General features: G+C 36.6%; 1 protein-coding gene across 1 annotated transcript; it reads right to left on the reverse strand.

The window, feature by feature from the left end:
* Window positions 1–9,913: 9,913 nt before the first annotated feature.
* Window positions 9,914–12,353, reverse strand: LOC133803421 (glucan endo-1,3-beta-glucosidase 7-like). Its single transcript, XM_062241465.1, has 5 exons — window positions 12,136–12,353; window positions 11,247–11,911; window positions 10,821–11,147; window positions 10,397–10,727; window positions 9,914–10,296 (listed from the first exon to the last, which is right to left on the reverse strand). Exons 1-5 carry the CDS (start codon window positions 12,212–12,214, stop codon window positions 10,259–10,261), a joined length of 1,440 nt encoding a protein of 479 aa, XP_062097449.1. The 5' UTR covers window positions 12,215–12,353; the 3' UTR covers window positions 9,914–10,258.
* Window positions 12,354–15,820: the final 3,467 nt, after the last annotated feature.

Genomic DNA, 15,820 nt, shown 5'->3' on the forward strand with positions numbered 1-15,820 from the left:
TTTTGGCTTTGTTATTGCAATTTGCTGCTTGCCTTGAATTTTAGTGCTCTTGACCCTTTGCCTGATCATTTAATATAATGAAAACTTGATTTAAAACGATGCTTAACGCATTTGCAATGCCTAACAATGTTAAAACTGGATTTTTGATGCAAGAATGATGCTCATCGATGGTCTGAGATATAACTTTTGTTTTCTTTTAATTTTGGTGTTTCTTTTTTGAGATTTATATATTTAGAAGGTGAAGAATCTTAAATTTGAATCACAAGCATAAGGTTCTACATATTGTAGAGGAGTAGATCTAAAATAAACCCCCATAATTTTTTTTATTAAATTTCATCGAAAAATGATCGTTAAATATCATTTTTGCTTCAAAAATTAAGTTTTTATAGTACTATTATAAAACACATCGTTAGGCATTGCAAATGTATTGTTAAGTATCGTTTGTTTTTGGCCTAAAAGTCAAGTTTTTATGGTACCATCGTAAAAGTATCGCAAATGCATTATTAAGGATCGTTGGGGGCATCGCAAAAACGCCATTTTGTTCAAAATTCTACAAATTTTCAGGACTTTAAATTTAAATAAATAAAAAAAATCGAGCAAAATTAATAAATCATACATAAATGTGTTCGAAACCCTTAAATTAGTGTTGTAAGTGAATCTTTTTGGGGTTTAAGTTTTTTATTTGATTTTGAATCATTAAAACATAAAAAAAAAATGAAGAAAGAGCTTTGATGGGTGCTTCAATAGTGATGGAAGGTGGCGACGTCAATGACAAGGATGGTGTTAATGGTGGTGGCAGTGTGGGAATGTGGTGCTCTGCCGCCATGGAGGAGGGGGTGGTTCCATCGTGGGAGAGAGAATGGAAGGGGCAATATAGTAAAAAAAAAATTTCTTTACAAAATGTCATGTTTTTGTGATGGTTACTAAGTTCTAAGAAAATGCTAATTGTAATGGAGACATCACATTCTTGCTCTTTTTCAATTTATTTGTTTTGCTTGGTGTACTGTTTTTTTTTCATTCCTTTTGTTGCAGCAACTTCGTTGGCTATAACTTTTGAGAGTTCACTCAACTACCTTGGAAATTTTGAAGAAAAAGATAATGCATCATTTTCGAAAAATTAAAAACATGCTCAATTTACTATTTCAAAAAGGGCGAATTATAGGAGACCATTGCCACTTACAATTAGGTAGATGATGAAAATAATATAGTTCTAGGGCAGAAAGGCTTTTAGAAAAAGTTTCTTCCCACTTTGAGGTCTCTACTCTGTACTCCAATTTGTTCTTTAATTCTTCACTCATCAATGGATGTCACCACAACATTCATTCTAGCCTACCAGCATCTTCAATTTCTTCGCTGAACATTGCCTTTCTACTGCAGTTTCAATAGGAAACATCAGTTGAGTACAAACAAACAAGGAACTATTATTTTAAACGTGAAAACTCGATTGGATTATGAAGAAATAGAAAATAAAGAGACGAAGAAAACACTTGATAGTGATATAAGGCTTAAATTTTATTCACTATGAAAGTCTGTATAAACAGGCTGTATAAGAATAAAAAAACATAAAAGCAGAATATACATAATTACTGATAATTTTCTAATTAAGAAAAAAATATACAACAAATCTTCCAGCTATTGATTCACACGGTATGCTCCTGATTTTCTTAGCTGTCAATACTCCCCCTCAAGCTTGACTATAGATATTGATGAGTCCAAACTTGCTTATAAGACAATCAAATACTTTTTTAGATAGTCCCTTAGAATATCTGCAAGTTGTTGACCAGTGTGTACATACTCAATTTTGATAACTCCTCCGTCAATTTTTTCTTTAATAAAACTTCCACGTACTTTGTTCCATCATGATGAACTGGGTTGTGAGTAATACTGATAGTGTACTGGTTATCACAGTAGAGGTGAACTGGAGCTTCATACTTAATCTTTAATTCTTCCAGTAGTCTTTTTAACCATATTGCCTCGCACACTCCATGAGCCATGACTCTGTATTCAGCTTCTGCACTGCTTCTAGCAACAACTGTCCGTTTCTTACTTCGCCATGTTACAAAGTTGCCCCATAGTAAAGTACAGTATCCTAATGTAGATTTCCTATCATCAATCGATCTGGCCCAGTCTGCATCAATGAATACTTCGACTTTTCTCGAAAAATAACCCTTTGCCAGGAGTTTGCTTTAAATACCTCAAAACTCGATACACAACATTGAGGTGACCTTGTCGTGGGTCATGCATATATTGACTTAGTAGACTCACGGCAAAAGCAATGTCTGGTCTAGTATGTGAGAGATAAATGAGCTTTCCAACTAATTGTTGATATCTTCCTTTGTCGACTGGTTCTCCTTTAAGGAGACGATCTTTGTTTCCTAGTTCAGTTGGAGTTTTGCTAGCCTTACAATCTAGCATTCCATTTTCCTTTAGAAGATCAAGCGTATATTTTCTTTGTGATACGGAAATGCCTTTTTTGCTCCTAGCAGTCTCCATACCAAGAGAGTATCTTAGTGTCCCAAGGTCTTTGACTTCAAATTCTTTGATCAAATTAATCTCCTTGGTATTGCTGCCAGTGACTATTATATCATCAACATATACAATTATGATAATTATCTCTTCTTTTCCCGAGTGTTTAATAAGCAGAATGTGGTCTGTCTAACCCTGTATGTAGCCAAGACCCTTGACTACCTTTGAAAAATGATTGAACCTAGCCCTTAGAGATTGTTTCAGGCCATAGAGAGATTTGTTGAGTTTACAGACAATCTTGAGAGTTTTTTCTTCAAATCCAAGAGGTTGAACCATGTAGAATTCCTCTTCTAGCTCACCATTTAAGAACACATTTTTTACATCTAGTTGATGTAACTCCCAATCCAGGTTGTTTGCTAATGACAGTAAGACTTTGATAGTGTTGAGCTTTGCAACAAGAGCGAAGGTTTCGGTGTAGTCAATTCCATAGGTTTGTGTAAACCCCTTTGCAACTAACCATGCTTTGTATCTTTCGATAGTTCCATCTGCATTATACTTGACTGTGAAAACCCATTTGCATCCTACCGCTCTTTTGTCAGGTGGTAATTCCACTAATTCCCAAGTCTCAGTTTTTTTAAGAGCTCTCATCTCTTCTTTGACAGCTATTCTCCATTCAGGAATTTCGAGTGCTTCATTAATACTCCTAGGAATAACAATGTCTGACAAGCTAGAAGTAAAAGATTTAAAAGGAGATGAAAATTTTGAATAAGAAATAAACATTGAGATAGGGTATTTAGGGCAAGACCTAGTTCCTTTTCTCAAAGCTATAGGAATGTCTAGATCGGATTTGGTGTTTGAGAGAGGATTACCTGACACATCTGACTCAATAGGATCTACCACCGGATTGGTCTCTTGATTGTGCTGAGGATTCGTGATTTGGTTGTTTCTTTGTCGTCTAGAATAAACATGCAACTCTTGTTGTTGATTTTGCGCATGTATATCTGTATTTTGTGGATGTATATCTGTTTCAACTTGCTCAGAAGATGGAGTGAGATTTTGATTTAAGTCTAGGGACTACATAGAGGAGTTGAGACGAGCCTCTAACCTCCACGACCATTGAGCTTCATTGTGAGTGTTCTCCCCCTGAAGCGAATTGGGAGAGAAGTATGGAGTGTCTTCAAAGAATGTGACATCCTGGGAGACATAAGCTTTTTTGGTGAGAGGACAATAACACCTTTAGCCTTCCTGAGTGGGATAATAACCAACGAAGATAGTTTTAACGACTCTTAGGTCAAGTTTAGTACGGTCTCGAGGATGAACATGAACAAAAGTTGTACACCCAAATGTTTTGATAGGTAGAGAGTTGGAAGAGATATGAGGATAGGAAGCAAGAAGGACAGAATGGGGTGTCTTAAAATGAAGAGGTTGACTAGGAAGGCAGTTGATAAGATAGACAACTGTAAGAATCGCATTTCCCCAAAGATGCTTAGGGACGTGCATGGTGAAGAGTAGGGCCCTGACTACTTCTAAAAGGTGACGATTTTTCCGTTCAACAACACCATTTTGTTGAGGGGTATCGATACAGGAACTTTGATGAATGATGCCATTTTTGGAGAGATCGGTTCCCAAGACAGAATTAAAATATTCAGTGCCGTTGTCTGTTCGTAATATACGAATAGATGTCTAAAATTGTGTTTGAATCATATGATGAAAATTTTGAAATACACTATGGGTATTTGATTTGAGTTTGAGTAGATAGACCCAAGTGAGTCATGTGTGATCATCGATAAATGTGATGAACCAACGATGTCCAAGGAAGTAGTGACTTTGGAAGGTCCTCATAGATCACTATGAATTAAAGAGAAGGGACATGTTGGTGTATAGTGTTTTTGAGGAAAGACATTGCTAGTATGCTTAGAAAATTGAAAAATATCACATTGGAAAGACTCAAATTTATTATTGAAAAATAATGCAGGAAACAAATATTTTAAATATGAAAAACTCGGGTGTCCAAGTCGATAATGCCATAACATAATTTTGTCTTTATTTGAAATAGAAACAAAAATGAAATTAGAAACCGAAACAAAATTAGATAAGCTTGAAGACAAACTAGAGAAACTAGGCTGCTACTTTATTTGTTGACCATTTTCAAAGAAATAAAGTCTGCCATGAATCCTAGCATTGTCAATCGTCCTCCCCGATGATTGTTTATGAAATTGACAGAAATTGGGAAATTTTTTAGCAAGACAACTATTATCAGTAGTGAACTTACTAACAGAGATTAAGTTGCATTTTAAGGATGGTACATGAAGGACTGATTTTAGTATTAAGTCAGCCGACAATCTTATTTTACCAATACCTGCAATCGAAGAAAGAGTGCCATCGAAAATCTTGACACTAGAATTATTTGAACATGAAGAATAAGATTCAAATAAGTGATATAAACCAGTCATGTGATCAGAAGCACCTGAATCAATTATCCATGGTGTTTGAGAATTTTTTACCGTAGAAGAGAGATTACCAGAGTGTGCAACAGAGCAAGATGCATTATGAGATCCAGAGCCAGAGTTAGAATTGAGAGCTGACTGATTTAGGAGAGTATATAAATGAGCAAGTTGTTCCAAACTGAATGGGAATGGACAATGGAGTAGTTCCCGGATGAGGTATCATTGGAAGTCTGAGTTTGGTAAACCTTTTTGTCATTGTGACGCCGAGGAGTCCAGTTGGCAGGTTTTCCATAAATTTCCCAACAAGTGGAGCAAATATGACTGCGACGTTGCAGTGATCACACCAAGGTCATTCACCCTTGCGATTAGGTTGAGGATCAGAATTGGTTCTACCAAATGTTGGTGGTCTTGATTGCGAGGCAAATGCTGAGCTTTCGATGGGCTATGATTCAGGATTGGTGAGCATGACACGACGACGTGCTTCTGTTGAACCCAAAAGAGGGTGTTTTAATATTTATACTCGCAAGTGCACGAATCGTTTCGGAATGTAATGCTCATGTAAGTACGAGGTCGAACCCATGGGAGTTGACTAACATCAAAAGAAACTATTTCAAACAAAGCAAGAAGATTCTAACCTAGTTCCAAATATTTGATGAGATTTTGTTTTAGAAAAATAAAAGACAAGTAATAAAAAGATTTAAGATTAAATAGAAAAATGGTTTTCAAATGAGATATGTAAAATAAGATTATTAAGATATTAGAATCCACAAAATGCAAGTTCAATAATATTTATAAGTATATTGATTCCCAAGTTTAGATATAGTTGAAATAAATCACACTATATTTTTTTTCAAAATACATTTTTTATTAAAGCACAAGTTACTTTAAAAAATGTATGATTTTTCTTCACTTATATAAGATATAATTTCTAAGCATTAGTTGTGTTACAACCTAATGAAACTACAAAAAATCAAAGAGATTATGTTTAGGCAAAATATGATACTTATGCTCTAAGAATTAGATGTGAACAATTTAATGAAAAACATTTAATCAAAGAATATCATATTTTTGCATAATGAAGAACTAAGTGCAATATGCTTTAACAATTAAGAATAGATGAAAAATGCATATCTTTGATAGAAAAATCCATAAACAATGTTGCACAAATGAGAAATCAACATACACAAAAAATACTATCTAATTACATTTTGCTTCATCATTATCTTAATAATCTTGAAAAAGATTAGAAGCTCATGGGCTGGGCTGCTGGCTGGGATATCTTCGTGGGCTGGGCTTCGGTGGCAGTAGAGAAGAGGGCATCATTGGGCCTGGGAAATGGCCAGCGAGCCTGGACCTTGGACCTGGAGGCGTGGGCTTTGTGGGCTGGGCAGTTGGGTCTCAACTTTTCAGATTTACCATTTCTTCTCCTTTCTTTTCCAAATCTACTTCTTTTCCTTTCCTTGCTTTTCAACTCAAAAGAAAATACAACATATTCCCTAAAATAAAAATAAATTAAATCTCAATCAAATATTTTCAATTATAAAATAAATCATATTAATTCTTTGAAAATATTAATTAAAACTTAATTCAATTTAACATTTAGTTTCAATAAAACACACACATTTTTTTACTTTTAACTAAACACAATAATTTAAATAATTAAACTACAACAAAATAACTATAAAAACACATAAAGGTATATAAAATCATGATAAGACTAATAAATTCAAAATTACTTAAAAACTTAATAAATTACTTAAAAACTCAATAATTAAGCAACAATTAGCACATAAAAAGTGGCAAAATAACTCTATTTTGTAGAGTTATCAGCTTCTTCACACCTAACTTCAGAGAAAGCTTCTTCAGTATCAGAAAATGGAGAACGACTAACCAAACGTCCCCAAACTTCTTCAAGGTCACTGTTTAACCCAGTAAGAAACTCAAGAACCCTTTCTTTCTCCAACTGTTTCCTCTGGATTGTGGTGCAGTTAGCACACAAAGGTGTGGTATCCAGATATAAATCCAATTCCTGCCATAGATCTTGCAAGTTTGAAAAATACTGGGTAGCAATGTGATTACCTTGTTTGATTTATTTTAGTTTTGTGTGGATTTCAAAAATTTGAGAAGCATTTCCTAGATCAGAGTACATCTTTTTAGCAACGTCCCATACCTCCTTAGCAGTTTTGAAAAATTAATTCCTGCCACTTATTTTTGGATCCATAGAATTAATTAGCTAAGCAAGGACAATAGAATTCTCAGCTTGCCATACCTTGTAGGTAGGGTCGGTCACCTGGGATGCGGAAAGGTCACCAGTAAGATACCCAAGTTTACCACGCCCACATATAACCAATTTTAGTGACTGTGCCCACTGTAGGTAATTTTTCCTATCTAGTTTGTGGATTGTAATATTGAGAGAGCTGCCATCATAATGGTAAAGAAGGGAAAAGTTGAGAACTACCCACTTTTAATAGTAGTTAACTAAAATTAGACACTAAATATATTTAGTTGAACTTTACTCATTATTATCATGAGACTTCCCAAATTTCCCTTATTTAAGCACATGGTTCTAAATGTTGTTGTAATGTGTATTATATTTGTTATATTATAGTTAAATTGGAAATGCATTCTAATTGTAGCGTGTTTAAGGAGAAACAAAACATGTAATTGAAGGGGTATAATGGGTACATTAATTGAAAATTTGGGTACTAAAATAAGAATTAAAAATAGTGGGTAAATTTGGGTACCACCGTGAGATGTCGAGAACTGACGCCGAGAAGAAGCAAAGTCGTGGACTCCCATGAATGACTTGATGAACCACCAGATTTCGCCGTGCCTGAGAAACAACAAGAACCCGTGAAGACGAATTGATGCTTGGATGTTTGAGAGTCGACTAGACAATCGAAGGTGGAAGATTATGCTAACGGTTAGGAAGATCAGAATCTTAAGCGCTGATACCATGAAGAAATAGAAAAAAAGAGACGAAGAAGACACTTGTGATGTAAGGCTTAAATTTTATTCACTATGAAAGTCTGTATAAATAGGCTGTACAAGAATCAAAAGAAAACCAAAGTGAATTAATAAAAGTCCTTTTTTAGAACAGAAAACATTCCTTTTTTGAACACCAAAACATTCCCACTGTTCCATGACCTACTCACCATTATACTATTGATGCTCCGAGCTTTGCCAATTCTTCCACCTGGGATGGCTTGTGCGTCCATTGTAGTCAATATTTGGGGTATTGACAAACCCCCAGAGATAACAATTTCTGTGCCACAATAAAACCAAAAACCAAATGGTCATAGTAGACCAGAAATGAGTTTAAGAATCAGTACAGGATTACAAATATTTTATGTACAAAAGTGTGTACCAATCCCTTCTCGTGCGGACAGATTAGGCCCCAGAACATCATTGGAATAAATAAGAAATATGTCTCCAATATAGAGGTGGTTTGAAGGCACATAAATACAGCAGAGTTCTTCTTCGCCTACATTCCTCTGAAGAACAACAGTAAAAGTAATGAATCCAAATGCGTACTCCACTCCCCAATACGTGGATGTTTTATAATAGCCACTTCCTTGAAAGCATTAGAGCTCTGGTCTATAATTGTGGGGGGTGCTCAAAATGGCTTCAATAAGTTTCAAAACATGGCAACCAAGGCGTATAATGGAAGTAGTTACGATCTTTACCTGGCGATGTTGCTGCGCTAATTTGCTTTGAGGCAGCATAAATATAGCTTACTAGAGGCATTTTCTTAATGAACCATTCGCCAAGAGTTAGAACCGAAGCTCCTAACCAGGATGACATGAAAACTCTAACTAAGAAGATGAAAGTGATGGAGGTAACAAATCCGAGACCTGCATTTTAGAAATTAAGAGGATGACAAGAATTGTCAAAACTATCGCTATGACGGAAAGGCTTTGCCAAAATCACCATAAGTTGGTAAGCCACAAACACTACAAATGTTTTTCTGTTTTCTTTTTCCCTTTGAGATTTAAAACAAAAACTATATAACAAATGATCTGTTTACCCAAAATATTGATCCCCAGTTCAATGTAGATTGGAGAGAAGAAACCATCGACAAAGTGGATGAAACCCCATGTTACATAGAATGTGATAGCCAATGGAAGAAGTATGACACTGCAAGAAGGTTCAGAATTTTCAGAAGACGTCTTCATGAACTTTCTACTACATTATCACATGATATTGCCTTTACGTCCTATAAAGTATAAAACGAGCTACGAGAGTGAGTGAGAGAGAGAGAGATACAAAACTATAGTCAGTTTTGTCATATGAAGAGTGGTGGCACAGAAAAGAGCTCACCATCCTGTCATATACTTCTTCCAAGCCCAGCTGTGAATGACTTTAGAAAATGCCTACAAACGAAAATGCTTAACATGTATATGTATGCTCACAAAAAAGAAGACTTCGATAATGTTGAACAACGGCACTGTTAAATTCAATAGGAGGATTCTCATAGTTTTGTCTTCACATTTGACTTTTAAGCAATGTATGCAAACGTACATCTACAAAATTAAAAGAAAGAAGCAGAAGAAACCTCTCGGCCAGAGTGATGATGGGAAATGGGAGGAGGTAGACAGGGCGATGGGAACAAGGCCTTGGAGGCTCCTCCATTTCCAGGGACTTCTCCACCAACTGGTATGAGGAGGAGCTCTTCATCGCCATCTCTCTCCCTCTCTCTTGTCGCCATATTATTCAACATTTTTCTCTCTTATTTCTCTTGATCGCCCCCTTAATAATTTTAGTTTGTTACAATTTTTTTAATTTGTAAATCTGAAGAATTGGAACGGCTCGTTACCGGAAAATCGGGATCAACGAAAATAGAATGATACCTCAACTAAACGATGTAGTTTAGATCCTTCTATTTTCCTTTCAGAACTGATTTGCAGGGTCGGCTTTCAAAGTCATTGCGTTTATGTTATTAATGAAAATGAAAAAAAAAAAAAATTAAAGTGGCATGCAACTCATAAATGAACAGCCAACTCTTTTACATCAACTTAATATACAAAATTACATGCCATTATAGAAAGATAATAATTCCCACGAAGATTTAAATTTTTTATGATAGTAGAATTTCAACCATTAAAATCCAATACATGATACACTTTCTCCAGTCTCCCTTGTACAGTTACATATACATCTATATATATACGATTACGAAAGCCTTTACTATATTAGAGCTTTGCTACCTAACTTCAATCAAGTATATAATTACTTTTCACAAACCCCATATTTAGAGTAAAACAACTACTTCTTCCTTCTTCAACACAATAACAACAACACAAACAAAAACAACCTTTTATTCGTTTATGCTTTAGATATTAAATTCAGGTACTGCCACCAGGGTAGGTGCAGCCATTGTAGCCTGCAAAGCCAAAGAAGTATTATTAATTGAAGATCACATACACTAATGTTACACATGCTTATCCAAAAAACATAATTGAATTTAAAATTATAGCACTCACTGGGATTATTGGAGGAGAGAGTGGCTGTTTGGGAGAAATCACAATTCCATGGATCGTGACCAGCTGTTTGGTAAAGGATATTCATGGCGTAAGCAGCGTGGGACGCCACAGTATTGGGCTCAAAACAAGCACCGCCCGGTTGAATTGGACTACAGTCAAATCCATGTCCACAAACATAATCTATGTTTGCCTGTAATTGGGCATCTGAAACTCCCGCTTTTGGAACACACCAAACAGTCTTTTTTGCCTTCGGTGATGGTGATGGTGATGATGGAGTCACTGGGGTTTTCGGTGACGATGGAGTCACTGGGGTCTTCGGTGACGATGGGCTCTGAGAAAAACGACAGTTATTTTTAACAGAAACGCCAATGAATATAGGCTTTTGTATGCATTGTCAGTTGTAACACCTGTACATTGTACTGACCTGGCTGCTGCTTTTAGAAAGGCCTACGTCGTAAGTCATGGAAAGATCGGGCTTGAATAGACCAAAAGCACGCTCGGAACCCGGGCCTGGTTTCAAGTCCTCGTCGTACAGAGCAAACAGGTACGTATCGACTGATTTCCCCGGCATCAATGGGGTTCCGACCATGGAACGGAGGTGGGCAATCAGGTTTCCGTTATAGGCTTTGGCGTTCTCCTCACTTGGGCCAACCTCGTTGCTATCTCCTTTGTAGGGCCAGCCGGTCTCTGCAACTACGATCTCCACGTTCTTGAACCCCAATGAGTTCAATGCAGATCGGATGGCATCCACCTGAACAAGACGAATGTTAATGATCATTAGTCATGTAAGCTTGCCTTGAACTGGGCCTCAGTTTTTTCATTCGAGAATCAAGAACGCAAGAAAACTCACCTGGGCATCAAACATGTTCATGTACGTGATCTTTGTGTTGGAATCGTAACGCCCAGCGTTGGGTTGAAAGAGACAAAACGCCAGCGTTTCGGGTCTTGGGTCGTCCCGGTAAGCGAAATACGGGTATGGGTTGATCGCGAACGGCGAACCGGTGGCGTTATTGAAGGATAAGAGACCTTTTAACGCCTGAATATAGTCCGGGTGGAAGCTTCCGGAGGACGGAGGTTCTGATTGCCGGAGCACCGCCATGGAATGAACGGTCGAGACCTTGACTTTCCCGCCCAATGATACGGAATCGAGGGCATTTTGGACATTCTGCACCGCCGGAACGAGCTGGTTCACCAGGTTCTGGTCACCGGAGGTCATGACCTCGTTGCCGACGGTGATCAAGATAATCTTGCTGGATGGATAGAAAGGAGCGACATTTGAGTTAACCCAACTTTTAGCGAAGTTGGGATCGGAAGCAAGTGCCGGAATATCGCCGTTAGCAGCACCAATGACAATTCCGATGCCGGTGTTCGCAAGGGCTTTGATAATAGCCGGGTCCGATCCATATAATCGGACCTTCTCAATCGATGTCGATTGGAGTAGCTTCGCTGTGGCTGACGGCGGCGGAAGGTTGTCGGCAACTTGGCCGTAGTTTATGCCGATGAACGATTGAGATTCTGCATCATAACGGTTTTAATCAGTTTTCAATTTAAAAATAATTCATATTTATTGCTCTCCTTCTTCCTCCCCTTACTTTTTCTTGGATACCAAACACAAACCCAATCCAAGAAAATCATAGCATAAAAATAATTAACCAGTAAAACTTAAGCTCCCCTGTTTCTTGCAACAAAAGAACAGAGGAACCCAATTTCAGAAAGAATCAACTGAATTGAAAACTTACTTGCAAGATTAAAGGTGAGCAAGAGACTAGCGAATAACAAAGCTGTAGTGGCACAAGGGAGTGTGATCACCATCGCCATGGTTGCTGAATCAAGAAGACTGTGTGTTATTCTCTCACCAAGTATCTGAGAGTTTCTGGTTGAGGGTGCAAGAAAAAATATAGAGGGAAAAGGAAGAGGCTAGGGGGGCAAAACCGTAAAGTTACTTTGGGAAAAAAGCTTATAGTAATATTAATGTAGTATCTTTTTATATAAAAAGTTAAAAGCAGTAAGCTTTATGAAATCAAAACTGGAAGCTGTAAGTAAGTGTTGCGTGGATGCGACGCGTAGTGCGTTTTTTTTTTAATCCCTTCTGAGAAACCAAATGGTATTTTGGTTCTTAATTTAGAAAACTTTAGGTTAGTGTGACGTGAGAAGTGGTTATATAAACTTGGAAGTAGAAAGTATCAATCCAATAAAAATTTACTTGTTTAAATTGACGTAAATGCCCTTTAATTATGACCGTTACGAGCCGTTGTGGACTTTGGATGAAGACGAATTGATGAGTTGTCGGTTTGAGGCATTATTTGGCATGTGAGTCGGATGGATCTATTGAATTGAGCTATTACGGGATCCCATGTTTCCTCCTGGCTTTCATGTCACTAAATTGCAAAACTTATTTATTTACTCAATTTCATCAAACTAAAATACCATATGTTTCTGCACCAAACCAAAAATTCGCATTGATTTCTAAAAAGGCCAATATACGTAACCTCTTGTATTTTTAGTGGGTATTTATTTATCTATTTTTAGATGAAAAAGGCATATGGTTTCGTACCTAGTTTATGTTTGAATAAAGGATGATTATTATTATTATTATTAATAATAAAAGTAGATCTATGAACCTCGAGCAGTTTCAATAAGCCAAACCACAAGATTTTACTTACCAACTAAGAAACAGCATCCCTTCTCATAGAAGAACATGAAAACATATTTCGAGGACAGACCAAAAAAAGCATTACAGTAGGCAATACATAAAGCAAAGCATTTGAACAATAATAGTTGTTAATTTTTTTAAATAACTATAAAAATAAAAAGCTTCTCAAATAATTGTAGAATATTGGTTACTTTTTGAAACAATCGCATAAAGTTGGACAAACTTTATAAGGATTGTGGGTATAATTGATTAACTGGTGCGCAAGCAATCTTTAGAATAACAGTCCAAAAAGAAAATTTCACATATTCCAACTTAAGAGTTTTTTAGCTTTCTCACCCACTTATTCCAGCATTAATTAATTAATTAATGAATAGTCTACTTCTTTTAGCTCATATTAGTCCTAATAACATACTTTTGTACAAAGCTAATGCTTTAAACCCCAACACACGGATTAGCTTGGCTAGGGACTGACTATAGTTCAAAGTTCAAATAGATGTAAATTCTCACTATTTTACTGGACAATGGACACTATAATGTTATATATAGCTGCTTCTGCTCGATCACTGCGAAAGTACAATGCTGCATTTTTATTTTTGCACTTTTAGACAAACATAGCTTAAGATAACTCGGAAATCATTATTGTTGTCTTCATATTATTGTGCTATTTGACACTTTTGGATTAAAACTAGGCCACATATCGCCGCCTCTATTGTTAGGAAAAAGTAAATTGCCTCAATAGAAATGGTAAAAACCCTTACAACTCTAAGCAAAATAATACAAATAAACAAGTATTGATTAAATAATATTACAACTCTATGATTAAAAATTACAAATAGAATAAAAGAAGTAGAAGAGAAGAATAGAAGAATACAACTCTAAGCAAAAGTTACAAATAAAGTAATAGTGTTTGTAGCAAAGGAAATAAAATATTACAACTCTAAACAAGAAATACAAGTAAATAGGAAAGAAGAGTAAGATGAAAAAGCAATAATAAAAAATAAAAACAAGAACAAGAAGAAAGAATACTCCCACTCACACCACTAAAGTGAAGAGCATTGTGGATCACCAATTTAAATAAGGTTTGAAACCTTTGTCCAAAAGCTTATTTCCCCCTAACTCAAGCACTGAGAGAACTCTCACAATTTGGAAATAGCTCTATGGAATTATCAAGCCTCTAGGTGTTTTCTAGCCAAGTACTCTAGTGGATAGAAAAATTGTGTCTTACAAGTGAGCAATAGGCTCCTATTTATAGAGTTTAGAGACACCCTTTGAATTTCAAATTCCACCAACCCCCATGGCTGTTACCAATGTTTAATTAGATGTTTTATGGAATTAAAATAGAGATTTGAGAGTTACTTGGTTGTTGGAAACGTTCCAAATTGGATAAAACCGAAATTTGGAAAAACCTTTCAGCCTCTCTAGCCGCGGCTTGGGATAAGCTTGGTCGCGGCTAGGGTTGCACATAAATAGTAGTGGGCCGACAACCCAACCCAACCCAACCCACACCAAAAATGGGCTGAAATGGGCCAAGTCTTACCAAGCCGAATCTTATTTGGTAGAAAAAATTTCAGCCCGATAGGCAACGATTCGGAAATGGGCCAGTGATATACTAATCCAACCCAACCCATTATAGCCGACCCTCACCCCTGTATATAATATATATTATTTTATACACTAAAACCCTAAACACAAAAGAGTCTTCTCCTTTCTCTCTCAGCCAGCCGCCGCATGCACATACGACACCACCACCAAAGGAGTCTCCTTCCTCTCCTCTCTCTCCATTCTCTCTCACTAACTATCTCTCTCAAACTCAGTCTCTCTCCAGACTCCAACTCTCGGTCTCGTGAGGAAGTTCTTGGTCTCTACGGTGTTCTTAGTCGAAGTTCTTGGTCTCTACGGTGCACGCAGAGTCTTCTCCTTTCTTAGCCAGCCGCATGCACAAACCGAGAGGCTCTTTGTTTCTCTACGGTGCACGCCAACAACTCACTCACATAGTCACACTCCACTCCACCACACCAGTCGGTCGGAGCACACAGTCACACAGTCGCAGACTCGCAGGTATATGTATATATATGTATTTGTATATATATATTTGTTAGTATATATGTAAAATATATGTATATATAGTTGTTAGTATGTATATAATATATGTAAAAATCGTGTTAGTATATATACGTATTGTAACGACCCAAATTCGCTAATAAGGCTTAAGGGCTTTGATTAGTGTGCCGGGAGGGCATAGATGAGATTAGAGTGAATATTATTGATTTAAATGTGTAATTATGTGATCAATAGTGTGTATATGATAATTGATGATATTACGTGATAATATGGAATCAATATGTGATATATGTGAGAACCATATTATAATGTGGGTAGGTCTGCAGAGCACGACTCAAGGCGATCCTAGAACTAGATAGCGGGAAAAGTCACAACAGGATTTAATAATTGACTTTGGACAAGTCAGGGGTATTTTAAGCATCGGGTAGTGATTTAGGCTATCGGGTCATGAAAATAAATATATGGAGATATATTTGAGGTTAGGATGTCTAGGCGAGAATATTGAGGGATTTTACCGTTTTGGCCTCGGGGACGGTTCCGGCACCCCGAGCCTTGGGATTAACTTAATTTGTAAGAAAAAATTTATGAAACCCGTAGAAGGAAATTAAACCAACCTTAATTTCCCCTCAGCTATTCATTCAACTCTCTCTCTCTCTTAAGGAAAAATAAAGGAAAGCAAACTAGAGAAAATCACAGAAGCAAAACAGGGA

The sequence above is a fragment of the Humulus lupulus genome, chromosome X (assembly GCF_963169125.1).
Source record: "Humulus lupulus chromosome X, drHumLupu1.1, whole genome shotgun sequence".
In the NCBI taxonomy this organism is placed as follows: Eukaryota; Viridiplantae; Streptophyta; class Magnoliopsida; order Rosales; family Cannabaceae; genus Humulus; species Humulus lupulus.